Raw genomic sequence first — 26,214 nt, 5'->3', positions numbered from 1 at the left:
TTGCTGAAAAAAGTAACAGACTGACTGTCGCCTTTGCGAAATGGGCTAATTTTAGAAGCCTTTACGCATTTTCGGCAAAACGCTGCCAATTTCAAGTAGTGGTAATGGGCAGCGTTTTGTCGATTACGCGAAATGGGCAAAAATGTTGCAGATTCCGCGAATTCGGCAATTCTGTGAATTCGGCACGACATATATATTTTTAATGTTTTTTCCTGAAGATGATGTTCACATTTTCTGTTTCTGTATTTAGATGAGAATAACACCACCGACAAAAACTGTTGTTTGCATGCAGCAAAAAGGATTCTGATGATCACGGTTAAATTGTTCTGAGATAATTTCATATGGACCTTGCTTAAAGACAAATGTGTTATCCTTCTTCACAATTATAATGTTTTTATGTTTTGTTCTGAAGATCATGCATATATATATATATATATATATATGAGACATATTCTTTTCTGTATTTACATAAGAATAACAGCATGTTCAAGCTTTGCGTACAACAAAGACAGGTTCTAGAGATCTCAGTTGCTGCTTATTTTGTAAAAAACTAAAACTTGAAATTAAGGTGCTTGACCGAGGTTGGATTAGGAGTATATGAAAACCTCACTTGAACATATCTGTACATGAGATAATGAGTATTTTATTACTGTACAGTATAATACGCTCAAATAAATATTCATGTATTCATGAATTTTATAACTGTATTGATAAAAGTCATGATTAAAGCCTTCTTTGTGGAGAAAGAAAGCATATTGGTTGGGACGAGAAAGAATTTACCCGATGCTCCCCAGCATGTCGTAAGAGGCGACTAACGGATTCTGTTTCTCTTTTTACCCTTGTCAAGTGTTTCTTGTATAGAATATAGTCAATTTTTGTAAAGATTTTAGTCAAGCAGTTTGTAAGAAATGTTAAGTCCTTTGTACTGGAAACTTGTATGCTCCCAGTAAGGTAATACATTGTACTACGTTGCAAGCCCCCGGAGCAAATTTTTGATAAGTGCTTTTGTGAACAAGAAACAATTGACAAGTGGCTCTATCCCATCTCCCCCCTTTCCCCGTCGCGATATAACCTTCGTGGTTGAAAACGACGTTAAACACCAAATAAAGAAAGAAAGAAAGTGCTTTTTTCTTTTTTTTCTGACTCCTTTGACTGAAATAAATCATGCTATAGTTGGTGTGGGTAGGGACAAAAATGTGACTTAAAGCTGAAGGAGCTACAGTAGTAAATAACGAATTAATTAGCTTTCAAAACAAAGAAAGTGGACATTATCCAGCCATTATTTGTTCTGAAAGGCAAATGAACATTTTAAAAATTCTAAGAGGTTACTAGCTTACGGTACTTTCATTATCAATGGAACTTGGCGACTTTATTTATGGTTGTTTGCAAGTACTGTACAGTATTTGTACATCAGTGTGAAAGTTGCAGTTTGTGCCTCGGGCAAACTTGATCCAAATTATATATATCATACTGATCTTTAAAATTAAACATTAATTTTCTGTGTACATTTCCTCTTGTACCAATTTTACTTCTGGAAAGAAAGCGATTGGTATGTTTATTTGTGTGTGTTAGTTTGACCAGTTATAACAGGAATTTGTGATGAATAGCACACACACACACACACACACACACACACACACAGAAACCATATACCAAACACACAGAGAGACTTACGCACACATTGAACACGTCTTTTTGACTTCCACTCTCACTTTATACTCTCTATATACTCATACACCAGAGACAAATTAACACATTGCTCTCACAAAAGTCAAACTCAGGTAATGCTGAAAAGGACAGAGTCATTACTATAGCGACAAATAACAAAGAAACATGGATGTCACCCCCAGCATAATCTTTCCTGGGTACTTCTTCTAAGGTAACACTGTAAAAAAAGGTTTCTGCTCTGATTTACATATGTAGTAAGAACTTTATCAATGCACATTTGATATCAATCAATGATAAGTACAAAATTACATTTTGAATTTTTTTCTCTCAATCTACTGTATTGATGATGACATGAATGAACCAATTTCAAACTCTTTAATCAGACAGAAGACCAAACAATAAGAAAACAAACAATAACTGCATTAAACACAAGAACTAAATGAGAAGACAATGTTCAACATGTTAATAAATTATTTGATTCTATAGTTGTAATGAGAAACATGCATGCAATGTAAATTCTAAACAACTGTCACAACAATTTGTGTAAATAAAACACCGACACAACTTGATAAAATAAAATGAAAACACATATAACAAAAAAATTAAAAAGATGAAAAGACAAGGATGTGTGATTGAGCATTTTCTTGTCACAAATTCCACACACAGAGTAACATTATAAAATATAAATTTAGTGCAGATAAAGACAGTATTATCCATCTGAAAATTACGGAGCAAGAAATGGCTTATGGCAGTTAGCTTAATTATAGTAAAACAGATTGCAGGTATATGTTTACAGAAGGTAACGCATTAATCACATTTCGCAGAAGACTTTAATTTTTTTTTTTACAAAAAGCCACTTGTCAACTTCTGAAGAAGATGAATATTTTTTTTTCCTACATGCTCTATGCTATTTTTAATTTCTTTTTTTAGGAAATCCATTATGTCAGATACAAAAACAAATGATTATTCGGATAAAAAAAAGGGGGGTGGGTGGGGGGTGGAGAAACACATATTGCTAAATGTTAAAGGTGCCATTTTTCATTAAAAAAAAGCAAGAAATGACAAACAAACAATATGCTCAGAAGGTCTCACTTTTATCATCTGCTACTTTAAAGAATTACCGTAATAAAAAAAAGTTTTAAAATATTCCTATTTATTTCTAGAAAAAACATAATCACATATGGGGTTCAGTTAGGCGTTACAGTTCTTTTTCTGCGGATGGAAGAGAAAATTTGATATATCAGTTCTGATCAGTATTTTTTTCTGCATAGAATATCAATTTTGAAAATCACTGAAGCTGTTTATTCGTGTTGTATTTCCTGGAGGTTTCTTCCCTTTGCCCGTCTGAAACGCATCATCTTTGGTATGTGACATGTAACTTCTGCAGGGCTAATTCAGAGGGTATGCTTTTGTTCTGAGGGTTTCTTTGGGCTATGTAAGCAGCACGTGTAGTAGTTTAGAAACATAGCTTTTCCTGGATAGGTTTATTAATTCCACAAGAGGAGCTCGACTCAAGTGATTCATTTTGTCATTTATATACGGGACAAACAAACAAACAAATAAGCAAACAATAAACTATCATGGTAAAATCCATCACAATTTTGGAAGACAAACGAATGATAAATCGAGCCCACAAATAAACTTTCGCTTTTAAAGACAAACACTCAAAGCAGTCTATCAACAGGCACACCAACACCATCAGAACGTCATGAACGCAAGGGAAACAAGTGGCGTAAGGCGAAAATACAACATTTAGTCAAGCTGTCGAACTCACAGAATGAAACTGAACGCAATGCAATTCTTCAGCAAGACATTATACTCGTAGCATCGTCAGTCCACCGCTCGTGGCAAAGGCAGTGAAATTGACAAGAAGAGCGGGGTGCCGCGAGCGGGGTTGCGATGAGAAGGATAGCACCCTTTTCTGTACCTCTCTTCGTTTTAACTTTCTGAGCGTGTTTTTAATCCAAACATATCATATCTATATGTTTTTGGAATCAGGAACCGACAAGGAATAAGATGAAAGTGTTTTTAAATTGATTTCGAAAATTTAATTTTGATCATAATTTTTATATTTTTAATTTTCAGAGCTTGTTTTTAATCCAAATATAACATATTTATATGTTTTTGGAATCAGAAAATGATGAAGAATAAGATGAACGTAAATTTGAATCGTTTTATAAAAAAATCTTTTTTTTACAATTTTCAGATTTTTAATGACCAAAGTCATTAATTAATTTTTAAGCCACCAAGCTGAAATGCAATACCGAAGTCCGGCCTTCGTCAAAGATTGCTTGGCCAAAATGTCAATCAATTTGATTGAAAAATAAGCCGGTGTGACAGTGCCGCCTCAACATTTACAAAAAGCCGGATATGACGTCATCAAATGTATTTATCGAAAAAAAGAAAAAACTTTCCGGGGATATCATTCCCAGGAACTCTCATGTAAAATTTCATAAAGATCGGTCCAGTAGTTTGGTCTGAATCGCTCTACACACACACACGCACAGACACACACACACACATACACCACGACCCTCGTCTCGATTCCCCCTCTATGTTAAAACATTTAGTCAAAACTTGACTAAATGTAAAAAGACGGGATACTGTCTTCAACACCATGAAACACCACGGCACTACACTCTCTGTGCAATCGGCCCTTGTATCTGTACCAACCTATCTGTTCCGACAATAGTCACAGGGGTTTGTGATTCTGTCCTGCCCCCCTCTTTCACAGTCTGTTTTCCACCACCTGAATAGTCCATGCCACCAATGTCGTAGGACGTGTATTCAGGTCGAAGCTTGCCTTCTGCAGATGGCTCAAGAGTTTTATCAAGCACAGAGTAGTCTAAACCAACAATGTCATAGGACGTGTATTCAAGGAGGGGTCTGCGTTCTCGAACCGGCTCCAGCATTGCACTCTGTTGGCCATCAACTCTGGAGTAATCGGGGCCGCCAGCGTCGTATGAAGTGTAGTCTACACGAGGTGAGGTCTCTTCAATGGGATCCAGTGTTGTGTGAAGTCGTCTTCCACCGACCCACCTGGATCTCTGAGGTAGCGGTGACCAGGTGTTCATGTTCAGAGGAGGGTAGCCCGCGATGTCGAAGGATGTGTATTCCGGAGGCACCCAGTCCGCGGGCGGCCTTGGTGGAAGCTCGTCGGGGTGGATGTGGTATTCCACAACTGGCATCGCAATGTACTCGGGCTGAGAGAGTACTGGTTCTACACGAGGCTTTGGGCGAGGTTGGTATTGTCCTATGCTAGGCTGTGGGCGCCGACTCCGAGCTCGCCTCTCGTTGGCCAACTTTGATCTGATATAAGCAATTTTCTGGAGGTCTCTCTCATTGTCTTTTGATTGCACTGGGTTGCCGCCACTCTCCTCTTGGGCTGGAGGGGGTGCCGGCGTGTGTTGAACAGTTTTGTGTTCCGTGGGTTGGACGTCTTGCATATTCTCTTTGGGATCGGTGCCTACGGTCTTTAGCGGCTGGGTGGGTTGAATCTGATGCGGCTGGACTTGAGTGGAGGCCGTTTTCTGCACAGGCGCGCCCTGGTTTTGGTTGACGCGCCGCAGATTCGGATGTGTTGGAGTCGGGGTGAAATTATGACTGTACTGCGTGAGGGTGTCCCCTACCTCATAGTCCTGGTACTCAGAAGCGGGGACTCTTCCCGAGGGCGTCCATCCAAAGCCGTAGTCGTCCCCAGTTTCCTGTTGTTGCGCCGGCTGCTTATTTAGCTCGAGTGAAGGGATTCCGTAAGATCGAAGTTTTTTTTTAGCCTGAGGTTCTCCTGGTCTTTGATTAGAATTCGGGTTCTTCACGGGAATCCCGCTTCCCCCAGAAGACGGATTTTCGTTCGGTCGAAGTTTTTTTTTAGCCTTGGATTGCTCTGGGGCGCGTCTCTCTTCTGCAGGTTTCTTGTCAGCACTTTTTTTGAAGCCGAATCTGGAGAGAAATCCCTTGCTTTTCGCCGATTTGCCGGGAGGAGGCTTCTTGGCATAATCCGTATAATCCGCATCTTCTCGTATGAGGGCTGACCTGCGATGTCTTATCTTCTTGCCTCCGACGTACCAGTCAAGTTCCTCAGGCTCCATGGGGCTGTCGTCATCAGAGTAGTGAAAGTTTGACACAGAGCGCCTTCTCCCATACCCGCTGCCGTAGGGTCCCGCCTCGAAGATAGACGTTCTTCGCATGTAGGTGGACCTTCGGCGTCCCAATGACAAGCCGTCGAGAAGGGAGTCTAAGTCAGAGTCAGAAGATGAACCGGACATAAGACGCCTCGATGAATACCGGTTGTGGCCAAGCTTGCCGCAAACCGGTCGCCGCACAGGTCTGTATGTTTCGACGTAGTGTTGTGAATCGACAACGGTGTACTGCCTAGACGGACCTCCGACAGGTCGCCTGTAGCCATACTCCGACTCCTCATCTACTATCGAGACCCCGTCGAACAGGTAGTCTATGGAGTAAGGCGGCTGTATGAGGGGTGACCTCACTATGCGGATCAAGGGCTCAGGGGTCCAGTCCTCTTCTTCCAACTCAGGGGTCTGCAAGTCTACGCTGATATCGTCTTCTGGCGGGGACTCTGGCGGAGTCGGGGGTAACTGGGTTGGAACGATGTTGCGCATGATGACTGGCTGTCTCGGCACCTCCCGACTGTCCCTGATCACCCCTGGTCTGACGGTGGTCAGCTGTGTGCCGTCGCCTTGAGGATCCAGGACCACGTACTCTTTGGGCTCGCCAGGAGCTCCGACCTCAAAGGCTGGGATTTCCATTTCCACGTGGTGCTGCAAGCCCAGCGTGAAGTCCTGGGTCATGCTGAAGATGTCGTTGAGCCCGTGGTGGCCCAGCGGAGTGCCTGAATGTTCTGGACCGGCTCCCACGAACTGCATGGCAGGTTGGCCTCTTGTGTCGTAGATGGGAACTTGAGTCACGGGGACTTGACCTGGAGGGCCTTGTAAAACCTGACCTGGGGGACCTTGGTAAACTTGAGCTGGGGGCCCCGGGTCTATGTACACCACCTGGCCCGGACGCTCCAGCGCTGGCTGAGGTGGTACGTCGGTCGGCCCGAGAGCGGACATGTGCATGCTATCGGCTAGCTCCAGGTGTCGGCTGACCTCCACCACGTTGTCCGGGTTTTGGGGGTTGACGTGGTACTCCACCGTCCTCTTCACCTTCAGGTTGATCATCTTCAGCGGTGGGGGCGGGGTTGGGGGTGGGGGCGTTGGAGGAGGAGGAGTGGGTGCAGGAGGAGTGGGTGGAGGTGGGACTTGTGGGGGAGACGGGACCCTTTGGTAGAAGTAGCCCATGGAGTAGTCAGGATATCTACTCTTGGGCTGGCTCCTCATTTCGTGGCTGGCCCACTCGTGAACCGTGACCTCTTTGGGTATTCCCGGCCAGGGGGAGTGAACCGACGACTCTGGGGTGGGAGGTGGAGATGGAGTAGGAGTCGGTTCTGGCGTAGGCTCAGGTGTAGGCTCTCTGACTGGAGGCGGTGTAGGCTCTGGTGTAGGCTCTCTGACCGGAGGGGGTGTAGGCTCTCTGACCGGAGGCGGTGTTGGTTCTGGCGTGGGCTCTCTCACCGGTGGTGGTGTGGGTTCTCGAACTGGCGGTGGCGTGGGTTCTCTGATAGGTGGTGGTGTCAGTTCTCTGATCGGTGGGGGCGTGTATTCTCTGACTGGTGGTGGTGTTAGTTCTCTCACCGGGGGTGGTGAATAATCGACCACGGGAGGTGGTGTCAGTTCCCTCACCGGTGGTGGAGAATAATCAACCACAGGAGGGGGTGTCAGCTCTCGAACCGGCGGGGGAGAGTAGTCGACTACTGGGGGTGGTGTGAGTTCTCTTACTGGTGGAGGAGAGTAGTCTATGACAGGCGGTGGTGTGAGTTCTCTGACAGGGGGTGGGGAGTAGTCTATGACAGGCGGTGGTGTGAGTTCTCTGACAGGGGGTGGGGAGTAGTCTATCACTGGGGGTGGTGTGATTTCTCTCACTGGCGGGGGAGAGTAGTCTCTAACGGGCGCTGGCGTAAGTTCCCTAACAGGCAGGGGTGTGACCTCTCTTATGGGTACCGGCGAATAATCTCGTATCGGTGGAGGTGTGATTTCCCTGACAGGCGGTGGCGAGTAGTCTCTGATTGGCGGTGGTGTCACTTCTCTGACCGGGGGAGGGGAGTAGTCCCTGACAGGTGGTGGCGTTATGTCTCTTACGAGCGGTGGTGTGTAGTCTCTTACGGGTGGCGGGGTGAGGTCTCTTACTGGTGATCCAGAATAGTCTCCGACAGGCGGTGGTGTGTAGTCTCTCACTTCTGGTACATAGTAGTCCCCTACTGGCGGGCCTTCATAGTCTCCCACCGGCGGTAGAACTGTGTAGTCTACGAGTGGTGGGACTGTGTAGTCACCAACTGGGGGTACCGTATAATCTCCTACCGGCGGTCCACTGTAGTACCGCGGCTCATGTTCCAGTGTTCTTGGAGCTACTGACACATCGCCGGCTGGTAATGCGAGGAAACTTTCCTGGGGGGAGGTATCTAGCGTTACAGGTTTCCCGCCTAATGCATCTCCTGCTGGGAGCATGAGATAACTTTCCTGTGGTGCAACGGCCACTTGGTCTTGCCCAGGGACAAAATCTCCAACTTGTGGTGTGTGATAACTTTCCTGTGGTGTTGGTGCAAGCTGAAGAGTTCCTGGCACAACATCTCCAGTGCTGGGAGTGAGGTAACTTTGTTGCGCTGTTGGTTGTGGAGCTTGTCCAGGTATAAAATCTCCCGTAGGTGGCCCCAGGAAACTCTCTTGAGGTGTGGCTTCAGGTTGTGTAGGCTGTCCAGGTATAACGTCTCCAGTTAGTGGCGTCCCATAACTCCCTGGGCGCATTGAAGCATCCCCAGCTGCAGGTGACAGGTAAATTTCTTGGTGCGTTGTTCCAGTTCTTAGAACGTCACCAGTTGGTTCCGAGACGTAACCATCTTCCAGCGAAGTATCTGACTTCAAGCCTGTTTCTGACGATAGATCTCCTCCTAGCGGTGACGCATAACTTTCTGGGGGTGACGAATCCGATTTGGGTGCTGGTCTGAATGAAACGTCGCCTGCAGGAGGCGACAGGTAACTTTCCCCCTCTGTTGACGAGTCACCGGCTGGACGAGATAAGAATGACAGCTGTGTCGTGTCAAATCTCAGCGAACTGCTCAGTCGGCGTGGCGAAAACCTCGATGTGCGAGGTTCATCAATGATAGGTCTCAGCCTTCGCGTTTCCGGGAAGAAGTCCCCTCCCCTCCGATCTCTCATAGCAATGGGCAGTTCCCACTCAGGTTCAAGGTCAAGGAGCAACAATGACCATTCAGGCAGAGTAGGGGCCAGTGCGATGGACCTCCTCTCTATCGGCTCGAAGTCAAAGAGGACGGACGGAGCCTGAGTGACCACGCGGTTGACGGGGTCATCCTGGGGCCTGGGAGATCGTGCAGCGGTGACATGTGAGTCAACTCGCACCGGGGAGATGTCATGTAGATTCCTCAGCACGCGCAGTTCTGGGAGGTCGTCCAGCGGGCTGAAGCTTGTGGTCGGCATCGGCCTCCTCCACACGGGCTCCAGGTTGAGCAGGAAAGACTCAGTCGGTCTCTCGGTGACGACACGTTTCACGGGGTCATCCTTCAGCGTATAAGACCTCTCCTGTTCTGCGTACTTCCTTTGAGCCATAACCTTTCTCGTGACGTCGGGTTTTCTCAGATGGTTGAGCGGGTCGGTCCAAGAAGGGTCGTACAGCCAGTCCATAGAGCGAGGCATGCGAACAGGACGTTTCCCGTCACCCACCAGCGACGCGGTCCTCGGAGTGTACTGATACTTGATCTTCCCTGTGGTGTAGTCAGACTTCAGCGGGTTGAAATGGTTTGCCAAGTGTAAGGCAGTGCAGTTGTGGAGCGGCTCATTCCAGGCCTGTTTGCCGTTATGAGCATGCGTGGGGCTCAGACCTTTCCGTCTGAAAGCAGAACCGAGTATGTCCGCACGACGACGAAGGGCGCTGGAGGTATAAGCGTGATCCATGGTTCTGAGACCAAAGCCAGACTTCTGAGGGCTTCTGGTGGGTTGGTGCGGAGCGTGAGGGATACCGTTCGAGCAATACTCACAGTCAAAGGGATCAAAGGGAGGATAGAGAGGTCTGGCAGTAGCGTTTGGGAAAAGATCACCGCCTCGGAAGTGATCGGTAGCGGAGGTGTAGTCTATGGGAGCTGTGCTAGGGCGGCCCAGGTTGTAGGCGGGAAGAGACGGGTGAGGAGATATCTGCGAGATGGCCTTAGAGCAGTATTCGCAAAAACCAGGGGTGATGAGGGGACTCGTCCACGGTCGGTTGACTGTGTAGATGGGCCTGGTGCCTGCAGAGGCTGGAGCGGTTCTTGGCGGGGTTAGTATCCTGGAGCAATACTCGCAACCGCCAAGACCGAACTGGCCGAGGCTTGGAGGCGTGGAGAGGATGCTGTCAGATTTTCTGCGATACAAAGCCTTCCAGGGACCAGTGAAAGGCTGAGGGGAGCTCTGGAAGACACCTGTTGAGCAGTAATCACACAAGGTGGTACCGTTCCTTCTCTTAGCAGACAGGCCGCGTGAACATTTGGAGCAGTAGGCAGACCTAAAGGGGCTGCCATTAGCAGGCGGATGAGGCGAGCTGTGGGTATTATCTTTCGAGCAGTATTCACAGTCAAAATGCCCCTCATTTCCAAGATGGTGGACAAACTTAGTCTTCTCGGCAGCTGCTGCTGCGGTGCCTGGTAAAGGCCCGAGAGAGTAGCCTCGCTTTGCGGAACCGACAGACCTATGGGCAGCAGCAGAGAAATTGGAAGGAGAGCTGTAGCCTCGAGTCACGCTTCGTATATAGGGGAGAGGATACAAGGGGCTTGCGCGGGGCTGGCTGAACATGCCCACAGAGCCCCTGCCTGGGTGGGGGAGGCTGAAAAGGCCGTTAGGATGGCTGTGCGGGTGGGAGGTGCAGAAGAAGCAGCTCCTGCAGTGTTGGCAGACGGCAGGGTCGTGAGGTGATCCATCTGGGTTGGTGTAGGTGAAGTTAAGGTCAAGGACGTTGTAGATCTGACGTGACGTTGTCTGGTCCACGTCAAACGCTGATGATGATCGTGAGGCGGCGTATTCTGAGGCCTAGTTGGATAGAAGAAAGGGAAATATGTTGTTTGTGCCATGATGCAGAATTGACTAATAATGTTCTTCCTGGTATTTATGCGTGCATTTACACCCCCCCCCCCCACCCCCCCCCCCCCCCCGAGCATTTATAATCTTTTTAAGAACGGTTTCCTTGCTCTTCATATCGAAACGCACATGGAGCTCAAATAGTATCTATTTGTCTTTCTTTCTGTAGCTTTTCTGCTACACCCCCCCCCCCCCCCCCCCCGCGGGTTTGGGGGAGTCACATAATTATTGGTTGGGACGAGAAAGAATTTACCCGATGCTCCCCAGCATGTCGTAAGAGGCGACTAACGGATTCTGTTTCTCCTTTTACCCTTGTTAAGTGTTTCTTGTATAGAATATAGTCAATTTTTGTAAAGATTTTAGTCAAGCAGTATGTAAGAAATATTAAGTCATTTGTACTGGAAACTTGCATTCCCCCAGTAAGGTAATATATTGTACTACGTTGCAAGCCCCTGGAGCAAATTTTTGATTCGTGCTTTTGTGAACAAGAAACAATTAACAAGTGGCTCTATCCCATCTCCCCCCTTCCCCCGTCGCGATATAACCTTCGTGGTTGAAAACGACGTAAAACACCAAATAAAGAAAGAAAGCTTTTCTGCTTCTTAGGTGTGTTTTGTTTTGTTTTGTTTATAGCATTTTAAGTGCTTTCTTACAAGTATGGATAAGCTCCAGACAGGCATACAATCACACATATTGTTTAATGTATCGACAAAACTCATATTTAGGCGGCTAGCCGAGACTACAAAAGAATGTATTGTGTGCGTTCAATCGTAAAACAATAAAGGAATTCCAACTAAAATCGATCGATACAAAAATGTTATTAATTTTTTTTTTTTTTTTTACCAAAATATGACATTTTTACACAGATTTCAACAGTCATTGCTGGCGCGGTCTCGGAGGAACACAGACTGTCTCGATCTGTGTTATATGTCATATTTTGGTCAAAAATACAAATAATGTACATATTGTCATCATTTTCACGAGTTTTCATTCACAAACACCCGTTAAATAAATCTCATGTTCCCCATGCAATAACTCGAGGTGGTGAATGGGTTTGAGCTTTCATGTGAAACGTGGATTGTCAAAGTAAAAGCCAATCAGGCTGATTGTTTGATGTGTGGAACCATCGTGGCTTTGGATTTGTGTTTCCGAGGACAACGATTGTAAGCATTCACTCTCAAAGACCCAATCAATGTTGATAATTACCGCGGCGACTCATGGTCAATTTGCAACTTATCTCTGTAATCGCAAAATCCACAATGAAAAGTCATAAACACTTAAAAGAAAAGAAATATGCTCAACACTTACTGAATTCACAGGTATGATCGCAGCTCTGTACATTTTCAGACTGGAAGAAAAGCGTCAACAAGCTAAGTTTGACGTCACATACGTGTTATCTCGTGCTACTGTGACGATGCTTTGTGGCCCGGAGTTGGATTCTAAAAATTCGTCTCCCTGTGGGTTATTGTTCATTTTGTTGCACAACCAAAATGATGACAAAAACGATGTTTGGTAGCTTGTTGTCAGACCAGCACTTTGTTGTTGGTCCTCGGGGAGCATATCGCCTTTTGTCTCATATTTATCAACCGCGGCCTTCGGCCTTGGTCGATAAAGATGAAACAAAAGACGATATGGTCCCCTTGGACCAACAAAAAAGCTGGTCTGTCAACAAGCCACCAAACATCTTATAATATCCTACACCGGTATGCTAGGGGAAGAAAATGGGACTACATGTGTTAGAAATTGAAAATGTTAGCAGCTGCATAAGTCGCCTAGCGATAAACTAGTAAACATTAAGTTTGAAGAGGTTTGTCATCGTCACGCATTGACATACTATACTTCTCTTTCTCTCTGTCTCTCGCTCTCCCTGTCTCTCTCTCTCTCTCTCTCTCTCTCTCTCTCTCTCTCTCTCTCTCTCGCATGTACGTGCTCTTTCGTAGAACTCTCTCTTTGTTTTCTCTCTCTCTTTGCTCATTCTCTCTGTCTGTAGCTCTCTCTTTCTCTCTCTCTATCTCTGGCGGATGTCTCTGTCTCTATGTCTCTGTTTGACTGTCTGTCTGTCTGTCTGTCTGTCTGTCTGTCTGTCTGTCTGTCTGTCTGTCTGTCTGTCTGTCTCTCTCTCTCTGCCTCTGTCTCTCTCTGTCGTTCTCAGTCTATGTTTCTCTATGTCTCTCTGTCTGTCTGCCTCTCTCTCTCTCTCTCTTACCCTAACTCTCTCTCTCTCTCATTCTCTCTCTCTCTCAGTCTCTCTCTCTCTCTCTCTCATTTGGAAGCCAGGAAGTTATTCTTTAATGCCCATATTCAATCTGTTATTGATTACGCATCAACCTTATGGGATTCGGCAAGTGATAATTCACTAAAACCTATAATTAGATTACACAAACGAGCGTTGAAAGTAGTCTTATTAAAGAAAACAACCCTGAATGAATTAGACTATATAAACTTAGGCATTCTCCCTCTGAAGGCAAGACTTGGCTATAATAAATGTACCCTTATGAGCAAAATTATCACTGGATGTGTACCTGAAACTTTACGTACAAAATTTACCATGAGGAATTCACGTCAATTTATGAGATTAAACACTCCTGTTCCTCGGATTGACCTGTTTAAGTCCAGTTTAGTGTATTCAGGTAGCAGTCTCTGGAACTCTCTTCCAACATTCCTGAGGCAAACTACGAGCACTGATAGTTTTAAAAGCAGATATTTGTCTTATGTAATGAAGTCAAAGTAAAGGATATTATTTTGTCTTAAATGGTATTCAATTTTTGTATTAAACATGCCCCTCTCCTCTTTATTGGCATAATGTACACAAACCCTTTTTGAATGAAGGGACTAACAAACACATGTATTTGGATGTGTGATGATCTTAGCAATGTCTTGCTTGTTGATTGATTTTCTTTAAAATGTAATGTATGGATTAGAGCATGAAGTTGAGAAAGTGCAAGCTGCACTATACCACTTAATTCACATCAATCAACTCGCAATTTACCTCAATGCAATGCATTTTGTGTACATATGTATAATGTGTTTTCATTTTAGTTATCTGTTAAAATGTAGAATTTTAGTTTTCTATTTTCTATTTTTTATCTTGTATTTTTATTTCATTTTTGTAGTTAGTCCCTCTTTAGGGCGAGGGCTGGATGTAAAAAAGCAGACCACTGCTTAATCTACTACCCTCGTTAAATAAAGAATTGTCATTGTCATTGTCATTGTCATTGTCTCTCTCTCTCTCTCTCTCTCTCTCTCTCTCTCTCTCTCTCTCTCTCTCTCTCTCTCTCTCTCTCGCTCTCTCTCTCATTTGTACACACGCAAGCAGAAGCCACTGAAGACTAGCAACAAAACTCACCCTCAGTCTACACTTCTAAAAGGGATGAAAATGAAAAAAACTAACTCTACTTAGACACCAGTCAAGCCCAGACCCTGGTTTCCTCGATGGTGCGGGACAGAGCGGAGTAGCCGTTCTGGCGAAGCGCTGCCATGAACGCCTGGTACGCCTTCGCCCCCCTCTGCATCAGCACGCCCCATAACACGCTCCAAGTCGGCGAGTGCTGCCCCCTGACGTCCGCTAGGATGCGCTCTTCCAGCGGCACGAGGACGCCATGTTGTTGCAGCGTGTCGATGATGTGTTCTGGCTTGACGGATTGCTCGATGGCTTCTTTGTTCGCTCGAAGCTTGCGGACCAGCTCGTCGGGGTTCTTGATGTGCTCTGGAGGCAGTCTGGCAGAAGAGCCCATCTGTTTGCAGAGGGTGATGGAAGATCGTTGGTCGGGTGTTTTTTTATATTTTTGTTACGTTCCTACAATCTATATCAGTGTATGGCTACTCGGGACCGATGCTAGAAGATGAAACTAAGTGTAGAATATTGAATATACAGTGTGCCGACATTTGTCTTCTTGAAAGCGTTATTACATCATTTTTAATCATCTGACCTCCGCATACTATTTACCTCTTACTGGCCAATAGTCGATAGAGACTTCTCTGCATAAAAACACATTGCTACAATAAAATTAATCTTCTTGACCCTTATACTGAGTACTGACCAGAAACTTCCACCATTTCTATCTTTGAAGCAGAAGGTCGGCCACATTCTGAGCCTTAGCCACTAAAACAAACAAATATACACAAGTTCATCTTCTGACCTTGACCCCAAACTGACCTGAGACCGTAGCTCCTTCTCCCCTTGAAGCAGAAGGTCAGCCACGTGCTGAGCACGTGCAACTTGCAGCGACTCCAGCAACGAAGAGTACGCCTGCACTCCTCTGTGGGGTAACACATGCACCAAAAATCGCTTGACGGCCCGTGAACCCTGGGGTTGAAGGACGCGGATCTGCTCCATGTCAAGGTCGGTGAGCACTGCTCTTGCTTGAAGGGCGTTGATGAGTTCGTCGGCTGGAGCCTCGGAGACGAGGAACTCCTCGTTCATCTCCAGAAGGTTCCTGTGGAGCGGCTCCATGGTTGGTGGAAGTGGTGATGTGGTACGATTGGGGAGGAGGAGGAGTGGAGGGAGGGAAGGGTAGGGGATGGGGGTTGGAGAGCTGTTGAGTTGAAAAGAATTGTTTTACTGGTTTATTGGTTTTAATACATTGTTACTAGTTTAAGTTGTTACTGGTTTATTGGTGTTGATAAATTGTAACTGGATTATTGGTGTTGATAAATTGTTACTGATGTATTGATGTTGGTACATTGTTACTGGTTTATTGGTGTTGATGCATTGTTACTGGTTATTGGTACATGTGTTAATAAATTGTTACTGGTTTATTGGTGTTGATACATTGTTACTGGTTTATTGGTGTTGATACATTGTTACTGGTTTATTGGTGTTGACAAATTGTAACTGGTTTATTGGTGTTGACAAATTGTTACTGGTTTATTGGTGTTGATGAATTGTAACTTGTTTATTGGTGTTAATACATTGTTAATGGTTTATTGGTGTTGATACATTGTTACTGGTTAATTGGTGTTGACAAATTGTTATTGGTTTATTAGTGTTGATAATTTGTAACTGGTGTATTGGTGTTGGTAAATTGTTACTGGTTAATTGGTGTTGATAAATTGTTACTGGTTTATTGGTGTTGATAAATTGTTACTGGTTTATTGGTGTTGATAATTTGTTACTGGTGTATTGGTGTTGGTAAATTGTTACTGGTTTATTGGTGTTGATAAATTGTTACTGGTGTATTGCTGTTGATAATTTGTTACTGGTGTATAATTGGTGTTGGTAAATTGTTACTGGTTTATTGGTGTTGATAAATTGTTACTGGTGTATAATTGGTGTTGATTGAAACGGGTGTATTGGTGTTGATAAATGGTTACTGGTTTATTGGTGTGGATGAGTTGTTATTGGTGTATTAGTGTTGATTGTGTAGGTGGTGCTGCTCAACGCGTTATATGTACATTGATAAGTTTTGAACTATTCATTTTTATTTTAAACTTATGCGTTCTTTTAGTCGGAGATGATCCATTTATTGGCTTGATCAGTTACTATTTAACAGCAGAGGTCGCTGAGATTTGATTCGACACAGCTGTCATTCTCCTGTCACAAAGTATGTATTTTTGTGCAATTATTGTACTTCTTTGAGAATCCAATGACTTTAAGAAATATTTGATACCAGCAGAATATTTTCTTTTCAAAGAATTTTGAATTCAGAATTTATCTTAAATACGGAATGAAGACACTTTTTATTCTCTCAAATCGATCCTATAAATTAACCTATCAAAAGCAAAGTTCCAAAAGTACAGTAACTGACGTCTGTTTCCTTCGTTGCGAAGGTGTGCAAAAAAGAAGACACTATCTGTAACAAACAAGCACCGGCCGGTCGGGCTTAGATACCGCAAAACATACGTTTGAAAAGATACTTTTTCAATACTGAGTTTCTTGTCGATTTGCACGTATCAATAGACAACCCATTTACAAGGTACGCTAAATAGGACATTGACAAATTCTTTCCCAACAACAGACACATTGGAAATCAACCCCTAATATATCTTCAATAACAGCGCTTTCAAGTGCCAATGCTGGAACTATTCTGTCATATGCCAGCCCATTTTTGACCCTTCTGCTCGCGCTGAGTTGTAAAAAAGTAAGAAAGAAAGGCGGACTTCACATGACAAAAATGTTGACACAAGGAGAGTTCTACGGACGTTTTATAACGTGCCTGTCACTGAAGTGTCCTTAGAAATGTTGTTGTCTCCCTTTTCAATAGGAAGAAAGGTCGAGAGGTATTGAAAGTTTGGCAGATGTGCTCAAGACTCAAGCAGAGTGTACCGAGTGTTTTGCGCTTCTCTTTTCCAAGGCTTTGACGAGTGACAAAACGGTTATGATAAGAAGAACGGCATTGACATAGTGACTCGAGTTTAGCATGATTATTCCGCTTTCTTTTGGGTTAGATATACGTATGTGATTTTGTCCCCTTTGAATATGTCTGTCCTATATTTTTCTGTCTGTTGGTACTCCTGTCTGTTTGCATATCTTTATTCTTCTATGTATCATTCTGTCTGTCCGTTGTCTGTTTCATTCTGTCCTTTCTTTTGTCTTTGTTCAGTTCTGCCGCTTTATTTCGTGTTTTTACAATCTTACAGCTTTTGTTAGCATATATCTTCTGGTCTCTTTGTTCTCCTCCAAATGCAGATTTGTTCATCTTCATAGATTTTTTTTACACTTATTTTTTGCGATTTTGGGTTAGAACTTCATTTTGGATTGCGTTATCAACCGTCGCTATGGTGATATTTATGTGTTTTTGTTGTTGTTGGCTTTTAATTCTTAGTTATCTGTCTTATCCTAATAAGCAATGGTTGCGTGTGACAATAAGTATTTCATGACCATCACAACAGTATCTGTTCAAAATTATAGGGACAGAGAAGACTGACTAAATACTAGGCAATGCAAGTGTTTCGATCATAGTCTGAAATACGGCTGCGTTGTAAAGTGCAAAGTTTAGGCAAAAAAAAAAAAAATTGTCTGTTTCTGGTAACATGGCTAAAAAAAATAGGGTCGGTAGGTCGGGATTTTTTTTTTTTTTTTTTTTAAACCCCAAATGTAGACCAATAAAACTAACTTTAAAAATCGCGCAAAGAGACTGGATTCACTATACATAGAGACAAGACACTCAACACATTTACAAATCGTCAGCGGACTTTCGTTTTCACACGTTTTTGTTGTTCATTTTCTCACCCTGTCCTTTACCACCAAAAAAAAAAGAAAAAAATTTGAGTTTGGAAAAAAAAAGTTTAGGGTCGGCGTCAAAATTTAGGGTCGGTCGGGTGACCAGAAACAGACAATTTTTTTTTTGGCCTTAGATGAAAACAAATGATACTGCAGTTAAACAGAGACAGAGAACAGCTGAATTTAGTGATCATTCTTTCAGCTCATTACCAGTGTATTTTTTTCTACCAAAGTTACAAGCTGTTGTTCTTTAATATTTCCCAACTAACTTCTAGCTAGTAAATAACTTGGACTGTAGTGTGTAATTATATGAAGTTATATGTAAATATATATCTTCTTTATACAATCACTTACCTTATTCGTCAGACGCTTCCGTTGCGCTCCTCCGACGTCAGGTTGCTATGTGGAATCATCGAGTTAGATTGTCGCCATTTGGATATTTTTCCAGCTGCTTAGGGGCCTAATACACTCTTCAAATCATCCGGAAACTTCACCACAAAAGATAATACAGGGATATCCGAACAGCCTCCAACATAATCAGACTGAAAGCCCACAAAAATTCGTGAAGATTTCTCTATCGCAGAATCATCTCTGCGTTTAAAAGTTGAAATTCTGAGCCGAGGGATCTAGTTGCTCGATCACATAGCCATTTTGCGTATCCCTTACTTATCGGCTATTGAGTGAAAGCGGTCGTCAATGCCGATTTGGATGATCCACCCCTCTAGTGTCCTTAAAGGGGCACTCTCCGATTTCTTGTTGTGGTGATTGTTGGTGGCAGAAAAAACTCGATGTAGAGCAGGTTCAGACGTGGATTAAGAGGACAGTTTGGGGTGATAGGGATAGGCTGGGGTGGTTGAGAAAAGAGAGAGAGAGAGAGAGAGAGAGAGAGAGAGAGAGAGAGAGAGAGAGAGAGAGAGAGAGAGAGAGAGAGAGAGATATTGGTGATTGTGCAATCTATGTCCTTTTTCCGAAATTCACTTTTCGTTCTTTTATCGACCCGAGTAAAGCTTTATAAAACCACATGAAAACGGGAACATATAAGGAGATTTGTGTTATTTTGTTAACCTCTGTTTCCTTCCTTTCTTCTTGTTTAAAGTTTTCTTTCACCTTTTTTTAAAAAAATAAATCGAAAGTCTAACTATTAAGGATTGTAAAGGAGAAAGAGGGAGGGACGAGAATAAAACTGTCTTCCGTCAAACTCAGCTAAGTAATAATTACTTGTTTGTGTGTGTGTGTAAATGTATTTGAAAAATGTTTCAAACAAATTAAGCCAGGTATGGCTTTCCAACGACAATATTGTCCGTCTTTCCAGAACCTGCACTTCTAAATGTGAGCAAAATCTTAATTCAGTGTGACACGGCCTCTTTAAATTCAAGCACCACGAAGGTGAAAAAGGGGCAGGCAGTATGTATTGATGACACTAACACGACTTTCTATCAGTCAAGCAAACACACCACCATTGAAAGGCGTCCGGCCAAACAATGTCAATCGTTTTCAATAAGCGGGGGAAGATCTACCACCACGAAACGGGACACGGGAGACAACTCTTTATTTGACGGGCATGGGAGAGAACTCGTTATTTGACAGGGCCCACTCGAAGGAGGCAATACATTCACTAGCTTGCCTTTGACTGCAAGCTGTATTCATATTGAAAACTTGTTGAAAAGGAGATAAGAGAGAACGGTGTGCTAGCTGTGTGTTCGGGCATAGACGAGACAAAACCTCCGTTGCCAAATCGTGTGACAATTTCACACATTCTCTGCTTGGTTTCTTTTTACTTTGTCGCATTAAAGTTATGGTATTTTGTAGCTGTTGAGGATATATACCCTATGGCTTGGATAGTTTGTAAGAAGACACACTCCTCTGTATGAATAGGATTTTATACATTTGTCAGTGTGTATGCTTGGAAGAGTACAAGAGTGAAAAGACTTGTCACTATAAGTATAGAATCGGCCATGCAGGCGTTGGATCGATTTTTGGAGAGAAATGGATGTTCATTCCATTCCAGCCTTTTTTTGTAATCGGATGTTAAATGTTAAAACATCAGCTGTTTTGTGGGGAAAAAAACAGAAGCACTTAGTTGTAATAAATTGACCACCTGCCAAAGAGAGAGAGAGAGAGAGAGAGAGAGAGAGAGAGAGAGAGAGAGAGAGAGAGAGAGAGAGAGAATGGAGGGGAAGAGGTAGAGTGCGAGAGAGAGAGAGAGAAAGAGAGAGAGAGAGAGAGAGAGAGAGAGAGAGAGAGAGAGAGAGAGAGGGTGATAGACTCAGACTCGGAAAGAGAGAGAGAGAGAGAGGGAAAGAGAGAGGGAGAGAGAGAGAGAGAGAGAGAGAGAGAGAGACACACACACACACAAAACACACACACACACACACACACACACACACACTGCACAGAGGGGGGAGGAGACTCCGAGAGAGAGAGAGAGGGAGAGAGAAACTTAGAGAGAGAGAGAGAGAGAGAGACACACACACACACACACACACACACACACACACACACACACACACACACACACACACACACCCTTTCTTTACCGGATACAGACAACTGATTGAGTAACTCGACAACAACTGCCTAGTTAAAACAAATTCTGACAGGCAATTATTCTTCAGACAAACTTGCACAGGGCAAGGGAAAGAACCCATGTTAACTTCACAGAGCGTGACGAGTTGCGTGAACTTGAATTTGTTTGTTATATGGGGTGAACAACCTTTGCACCCTTTATATAGCCTCACCCGCCCAGCTGCCCAAAGCATCCGACCAACCAACAAACAAACACGCAAGCACGCACGCACGCACGCACGCACACGCGCTCGCACACGCTTACACCTTTATCTCAGTGCATGACGTTGAGATTGGTCTCTGTATTGCCGATGTTTCAGATACAGTCATATAGATTTAACCCACGAGCTCTTAGGGAATTTAGAACACGTTTTCATAAGACACTTACAGATTCGATCGTTACGAACACGAATAATTCATTTTGTTGTTATTGCTTTTTGTTGTTGTCTGCGTTGACACGAAGAAAGTTGACAAGGGCTGTAGGACTGGTGCCCTTTCTATAGTTCAAAGAAACACGCCCCCAGCATAATTATCGCTTAATCATAACAGGAAAGTGATCACAAGCTAGGTTTTCTTTGTGGTTGAATGACGGTCAACTATGGAAATTTGAAGATTAGGATGATTGTCTCGGGTTAAAAGGGTTATGAATACTGAAATGATAAAAAAAAAGACAAAGTAAACAATAACAATTCGCGTGAAGCGATATCAATACATTAAGTCTATATGTCGAATTTACATAATGAAACCGACCACACTGCACTGGCAGCTGATCGCTTAAAGTGACAAGCCAGTATAGCACAGTAGTGTAAAAGGGCTAAATATGCAAGAAAGCGCTGAACTTGTTTTTAAGCTACACACACGCACACACACACACACACACACACACACACACGCACACACACCACACTCTCACCCATCGATCCACATGCACCCACACTATCACATGTGTCTTTGTCGAGTTTGTATGTGTTTTGAAAGAGCGGGGATCACAGTCATGTGCAGACAGTGATATTTTGTAAGTTTAAATGAATGTGAGCAACCAGTACGAAATTCAGACATCTAGCTAAACGTTTTTGCGTTTGATTGAGTGTGAGATGAAAAATCTGTACAAATAAAGTTTATATAACTCAGTCAAGACTTCGATTGCTTTCCAATGTTTTCACGGGGGATAACCGATCAAAGGCCGAACAGAAGCCGAAGGCCGCTCATGACACGTGTGAAGGCAAGTTTTGTCTGTTTTCTAGGTATTGTTTGATTTATGTCGGGATTTAAGGTAAGCTACTGATTCAGCGATGACTAAATTTGTTTCTCGATGCATAAAAAGTCAGGGAGCGATTGATATTTGCCCGTAAATATCCTTCAAAGCTGAAAATGTCCGCGATCGAGCACCGGAAATGGCTGTTCGATGGGTTTTGCAAGTAGAAATGTGCTTTATTTCACCAAATCAGCTCGTATTTGGTGTGGGTACGGGATTCTAGAGGACGAAGGAGTCATAAGAGGTGCAAAGAAGTGCTATTTGGGAGTAGAATAAATCTTCCGAGACAGTAGACAAGAGAAGGTCATATTTGAGAGAGGAGCGCGTAGGCCGATTGTCTTTCCGACAAGCGAATGATACAGCAGATTAATCATTCGTTTTGACCAGAAACCTAGTCTCTAGTTTTAATGAATGAGTTTTTTAATTAAAACAATCACGAGAACTCTCTCGCTTAGCCTAATGGCTGTTCGATGGGTTTCGCAAGTAGAAATGTGCTTTATTTCACCAAATCAGCTCGTATTTGACATCGGTTTGGTATATATATATATATATTTTCTAATCCTACCGCGAACTGGATAGCAGACGCGGCACGACTGTTGCACCACACTTTGAAGGGGATATAGCTCAGTTGGTAGCGCGCTGGATTTGTATTCAGTTGGCCGCTGTCAGCGTGAGTTCGATCCCAGGTTCGGCGGAAATTTATTTCAGAGTCAAATTTGTGTGCAGACTCTCTTCGGTGTCCGAACTCCCCCCCCCCCCCCCCCCCCCGTGTACACTACATTGGGTGTGCACGTTAAAGATCCCACGATTGACAAAAGGGTCTTTCCTGGCAAAAATTGCTTAGGCACAGTTAATAATTGTCTACCTATACCCGTGTGACTTGGAATAATAGGCCGTGAAAGGTAAATATGCGCCGAAATGGCTGCAATTACTGGCCGTATAAAATTTCATCTCACACGGCATCACTGCAGAGCGCCTAGAACTGTACCCACGGAATATGCGCGATATAAGCCTCATTGATTGATTGATTGAAGTAATCCCACACTTTGAAGTAAATTACTTCAAAGTGTGGGGATGTGCCCCACACTTTGAAGTAAACCCATTTTTTACTTCAAAGTGTGGGGGGATCTTCCCACACTTTGAAGTAAACTCAGTTTTTACTTCAAAGTGTGGGGGGATCTTCCCACACTTTGAAGTAACTTACTTCAAAGCGTGGGACTTTTGCATCGCCTGTTTGAGCCTGATGATTTTGTCAAAAAAAATGGCAAAGTCTTTTGGATGAGTGAACAGAAAAAGTGAGCGAGCCAAGAAACATAGGGATGTTTGTTATCAGGCTTTAAAGGCATATGTACTCGATGACTATACACGCTAATTGCTTTACCAACAGCTGGAGACATGCTAAATTAAGTTCCCTGCAAAATATTGTGGTCTAGGACCCCTTCAATGTTGAGATATGTTAATTTTCATTTTGATCTGGATCGTCCTATTTATAGATTTGGCAACACATGTAACGTTGATGCAAGGGAGCTAACACCGCGGCTTTGTTGACATCCTCACTTTTTCAGAGGCTAGAACAAGCTGTAATGCATGTATTATGGTCCGCGCATGGTGACATATCGTCATTATATGGTCTTATGGTGCGTTTGACATCGATTATGGGCAAACTACACTTTGTAAACACGGGAGCGCGTACATATGCCTTTAAGCAATGTCCCATTGTTGAGTATGACGAAAACTCGTGGTGACGATTTTAAAACATGTTGGGTCACGCATGGTCCAACCTTACATGGTCCAACCTTACATGGTCCAACCTTACATGGTCCAACCTTACATGGTCCAATCTTACATGGTCCAATCTTACATGGTCCAACCTTACATGGTCCAATCGTGCATGGTCCAATCTTACATGGTCCAATCTTACATGGTCCAACCTTACATGGTCCAACCTTGCATGGTCCAACCTTGCATGGTCCAATCTTACATGGTCCAACCTTACATGGTCCAATCTTACATGGTCCAACCTTGCATGGTCCAACCTTGCATGGTCCAACCTTACATGGACAACCTTACATGGTCCAACCTTACATGGTCTAACCTTACCATGTCCAACCTTACATGGTCCAATCTTACATGGTCCAACCTTACATGGTCCAATCTTACATGGTCCAATATTACATGGTCCAACCTTACATGGTCCAACCTTACATGGTGCAACCTTACATGGTACAACCTTACATGGTCCAATCTTACATGGTCCAATCTTACATGGTCCAATCTTACATGGTCCAATAATATATATGGACCATGTAAGATTGGACCATGTAAGGTTGGACCATGTAATGTTGGACCATGTAAGGTTGGACCATGTAAGATTGGACCATGCGTGACCCAACATGTTTTAAAATCGTCACCACGAGTTTTCGTCACACTCAACAATGGGACATTGCTTAAAGCCATATGTACTCGATGACTATACACGCTAATTGCTTTACCCACAGCTGGAGACATGCTAAATTAAGTTCCCTGCAAGATATTGTGGTCTAGGACCCCTTAAATGTTGAGATATTTGAATTTTTATTTTGATCTAGATCGTCCTATTTATAGATTTGCCAACAGAGGTAGCGTTGACGCAAGGGAAATAACTCCGCGTCTTTGTTGACATCCTCACTTTTTCAGAGGCTAGAACAAGCTGTAATGCATGTATATGGTCCGCGCATGGCGACATATCGTCATTACATGGTCTTATGGTGCGTTTGACATCGATTATGGGCAAACTACACTTTGTAAACACGGGAGCGCGTACATATGCCTTTAAAGCCTGATAACAAACATCACTATGTTTCTTGGCTCGCTCACTTTTTCTGTTCACTCATCCAAAAGACTGCCATTTTTTTGACAAAATCATCAGGCTCAAACAGGCAATGCAAAAGTCCCACGCTTTGAAGTAAGTTACTTCAAAGTGTGGGAAGATCCCCCCACACTTTGAAGTAAAAACTGAGTTTACTTCAACGTGTGGGAAGATCCCCCCACACTTTGAAGTAAAAAATGGGTTTACTTCAAAGTGTGGGGCACATCCCCACACTTTGAAGTAATTTACTTCAAAGTGTGGGATTACTTCAAAGTGTGGTGCAACAGTCGTGCCGCGTCTGCTATCCAGTTCGCGGTAGGATTAGAAAAAAAAAATATATATATACCAAACCGATGTCAAATACGAGCTGATTTGGTGAAATAAAGCACATTTCTACTTGCGAAACCCATCGAACAGCCATTAGGCTAAGCGAGAGAGTTCTCGTGATTGTTTTAATTAAAAAACTCATTCATAAAAACTAGAGACTAGGTTTCTGGTCAAAACGAATGATTAATCTGCTGTATCATTCGCTTGTCGGAAAGACAATCGGCCTACGCGCTCCTCTCTCAAATATGACCTTCTCTTGTCTACTGTCTCGGAAGATTTATTCTACTCCCAAATAGCACTTCTTTGCACCTCTTATGACTCCTTCGTCCTCTAGAATCCCGTACCCATACCAAATACGAGCTGATTTGGTGAAATAAAGCACATTTCTACTTGCAAAACCCATCGAACAGCCATTTCCGGTGCTCGATCGCGGACATTTTCAGCTTTGAAGGATATTTACGGGCAAATATCAATCGCTCCCTGACTTTTTATGCATCGAAAAACAAATTTAGTCATCGCTGAATCAGTAGCTTACCTTAAATCCCGACATAAATCAAACAATACCTAGAAAACAGACAAAACTTGCCTTCACACGTGTCATGAGCGGCCTTCGGCTTCTGTTCGGCCTTTGACAGGTTATCCCCCGTGTGTTTTTGTGCTTATAAGTAGAAGTTTACAAGACACAAAGACAAGCAGAACACAAAAACAAAAACATCAAGTGACAATAATAAGAGCAGCAGCAGCAGCAGCAACAGCAACAACAACAATTGCGAATTGAGTGTGAACCGTATCTTGAATGTACATGTCCCAGCTGCAACATTCGGGGTAGGCGAAACACAGTGAGAACAATCTTGCAGGATGGAAGTTGCTAATTTCCTTTTGCTTTCGCGTGATTACGTCGTTCAAACGGACACGCAACTAATGAGAGTTAGAGCTAACGAATCGAGAAGCGCAATAACTTGAAAGTCTGCCCCAAGTCGCTTGTAAATCGCTGCGGAGTCGAGCAGGACTCAACTAAATTTTGAAGTCGCTGCTAAATCGGGATCGTACAAAATCGTCGGGGCCGATCACATGGCAGACTTTTTGCTGACTTGATCTCAACGACTCCTGAGCGACTTACAACCAGATTCAGCTGGTGGAAAGGTGATTGGAAGTCTGCCATGTGAACAGCACTTGAAAAGAACAGAATCTGCTTTTACTTTTTAAGCGGCGA

General features: G+C 43.6%; 1 protein-coding gene across 1 annotated transcript; it reads right to left on the bottom strand.

Annotated features, from left to right (window-relative positions):
- Window positions 1-1,973: 1,973 nt before the first annotated feature.
- LOC138952440 (uncharacterized) lies at window positions 1,974-18,672 on the bottom strand. Its single transcript, XM_070324112.1, has 4 exons — window positions 18,361-18,672; window positions 15,001-15,379; window positions 14,264-14,578; window positions 1,974-10,796 (listed from the first exon to the last, which is right to left on the bottom strand). Exons 2-4 carry the CDS (start codon window positions 15,295-15,297, stop codon window positions 4,302-4,304), a joined length of 7,107 nt encoding a protein of 2,368 aa, XP_070180213.1. The 5' UTR covers window positions 15,298-15,379; window positions 18,361-18,672; the 3' UTR covers window positions 1,974-4,301.
- Between the last annotated feature and the right edge of the window lie 7,542 nt (window positions 18,673-26,214).

This window comes from Littorina saxatilis, linkage group LG17 (assembly GCF_037325665.1).
Source record: "Littorina saxatilis isolate snail1 linkage group LG17, US_GU_Lsax_2.0, whole genome shotgun sequence".
Lineage (NCBI taxonomy): Eukaryota > Metazoa > Mollusca > Gastropoda > Littorinimorpha > Littorinidae > Littorina > Littorina saxatilis.
This window is presented reverse-complemented; position numbering and strand designations above follow the sequence as displayed.

Coding starts and splice junctions, on each gene's coding strand:
- LOC138952440 (XM_070324112.1), bottom strand. CDS start 15,297: ATGGAGCCGCTCCACAGGAACCTTCTGGAGATGAACGAGGAGTTCCTC. Junction 14,579..15,000: donor AGAAGGAGCTACGGTCTCAG/GTCAGTTTGGGG, acceptor CTCTGCAAACAG/ATGGGCTCTTCTGCCAGACT. Junction 10,797..14,263: donor GCACCATCGAGGAAACCAGG/GTCTGGGCTTGA, acceptor CTATCCAACTAG/GCCTCAGAATACGCCGCCTC.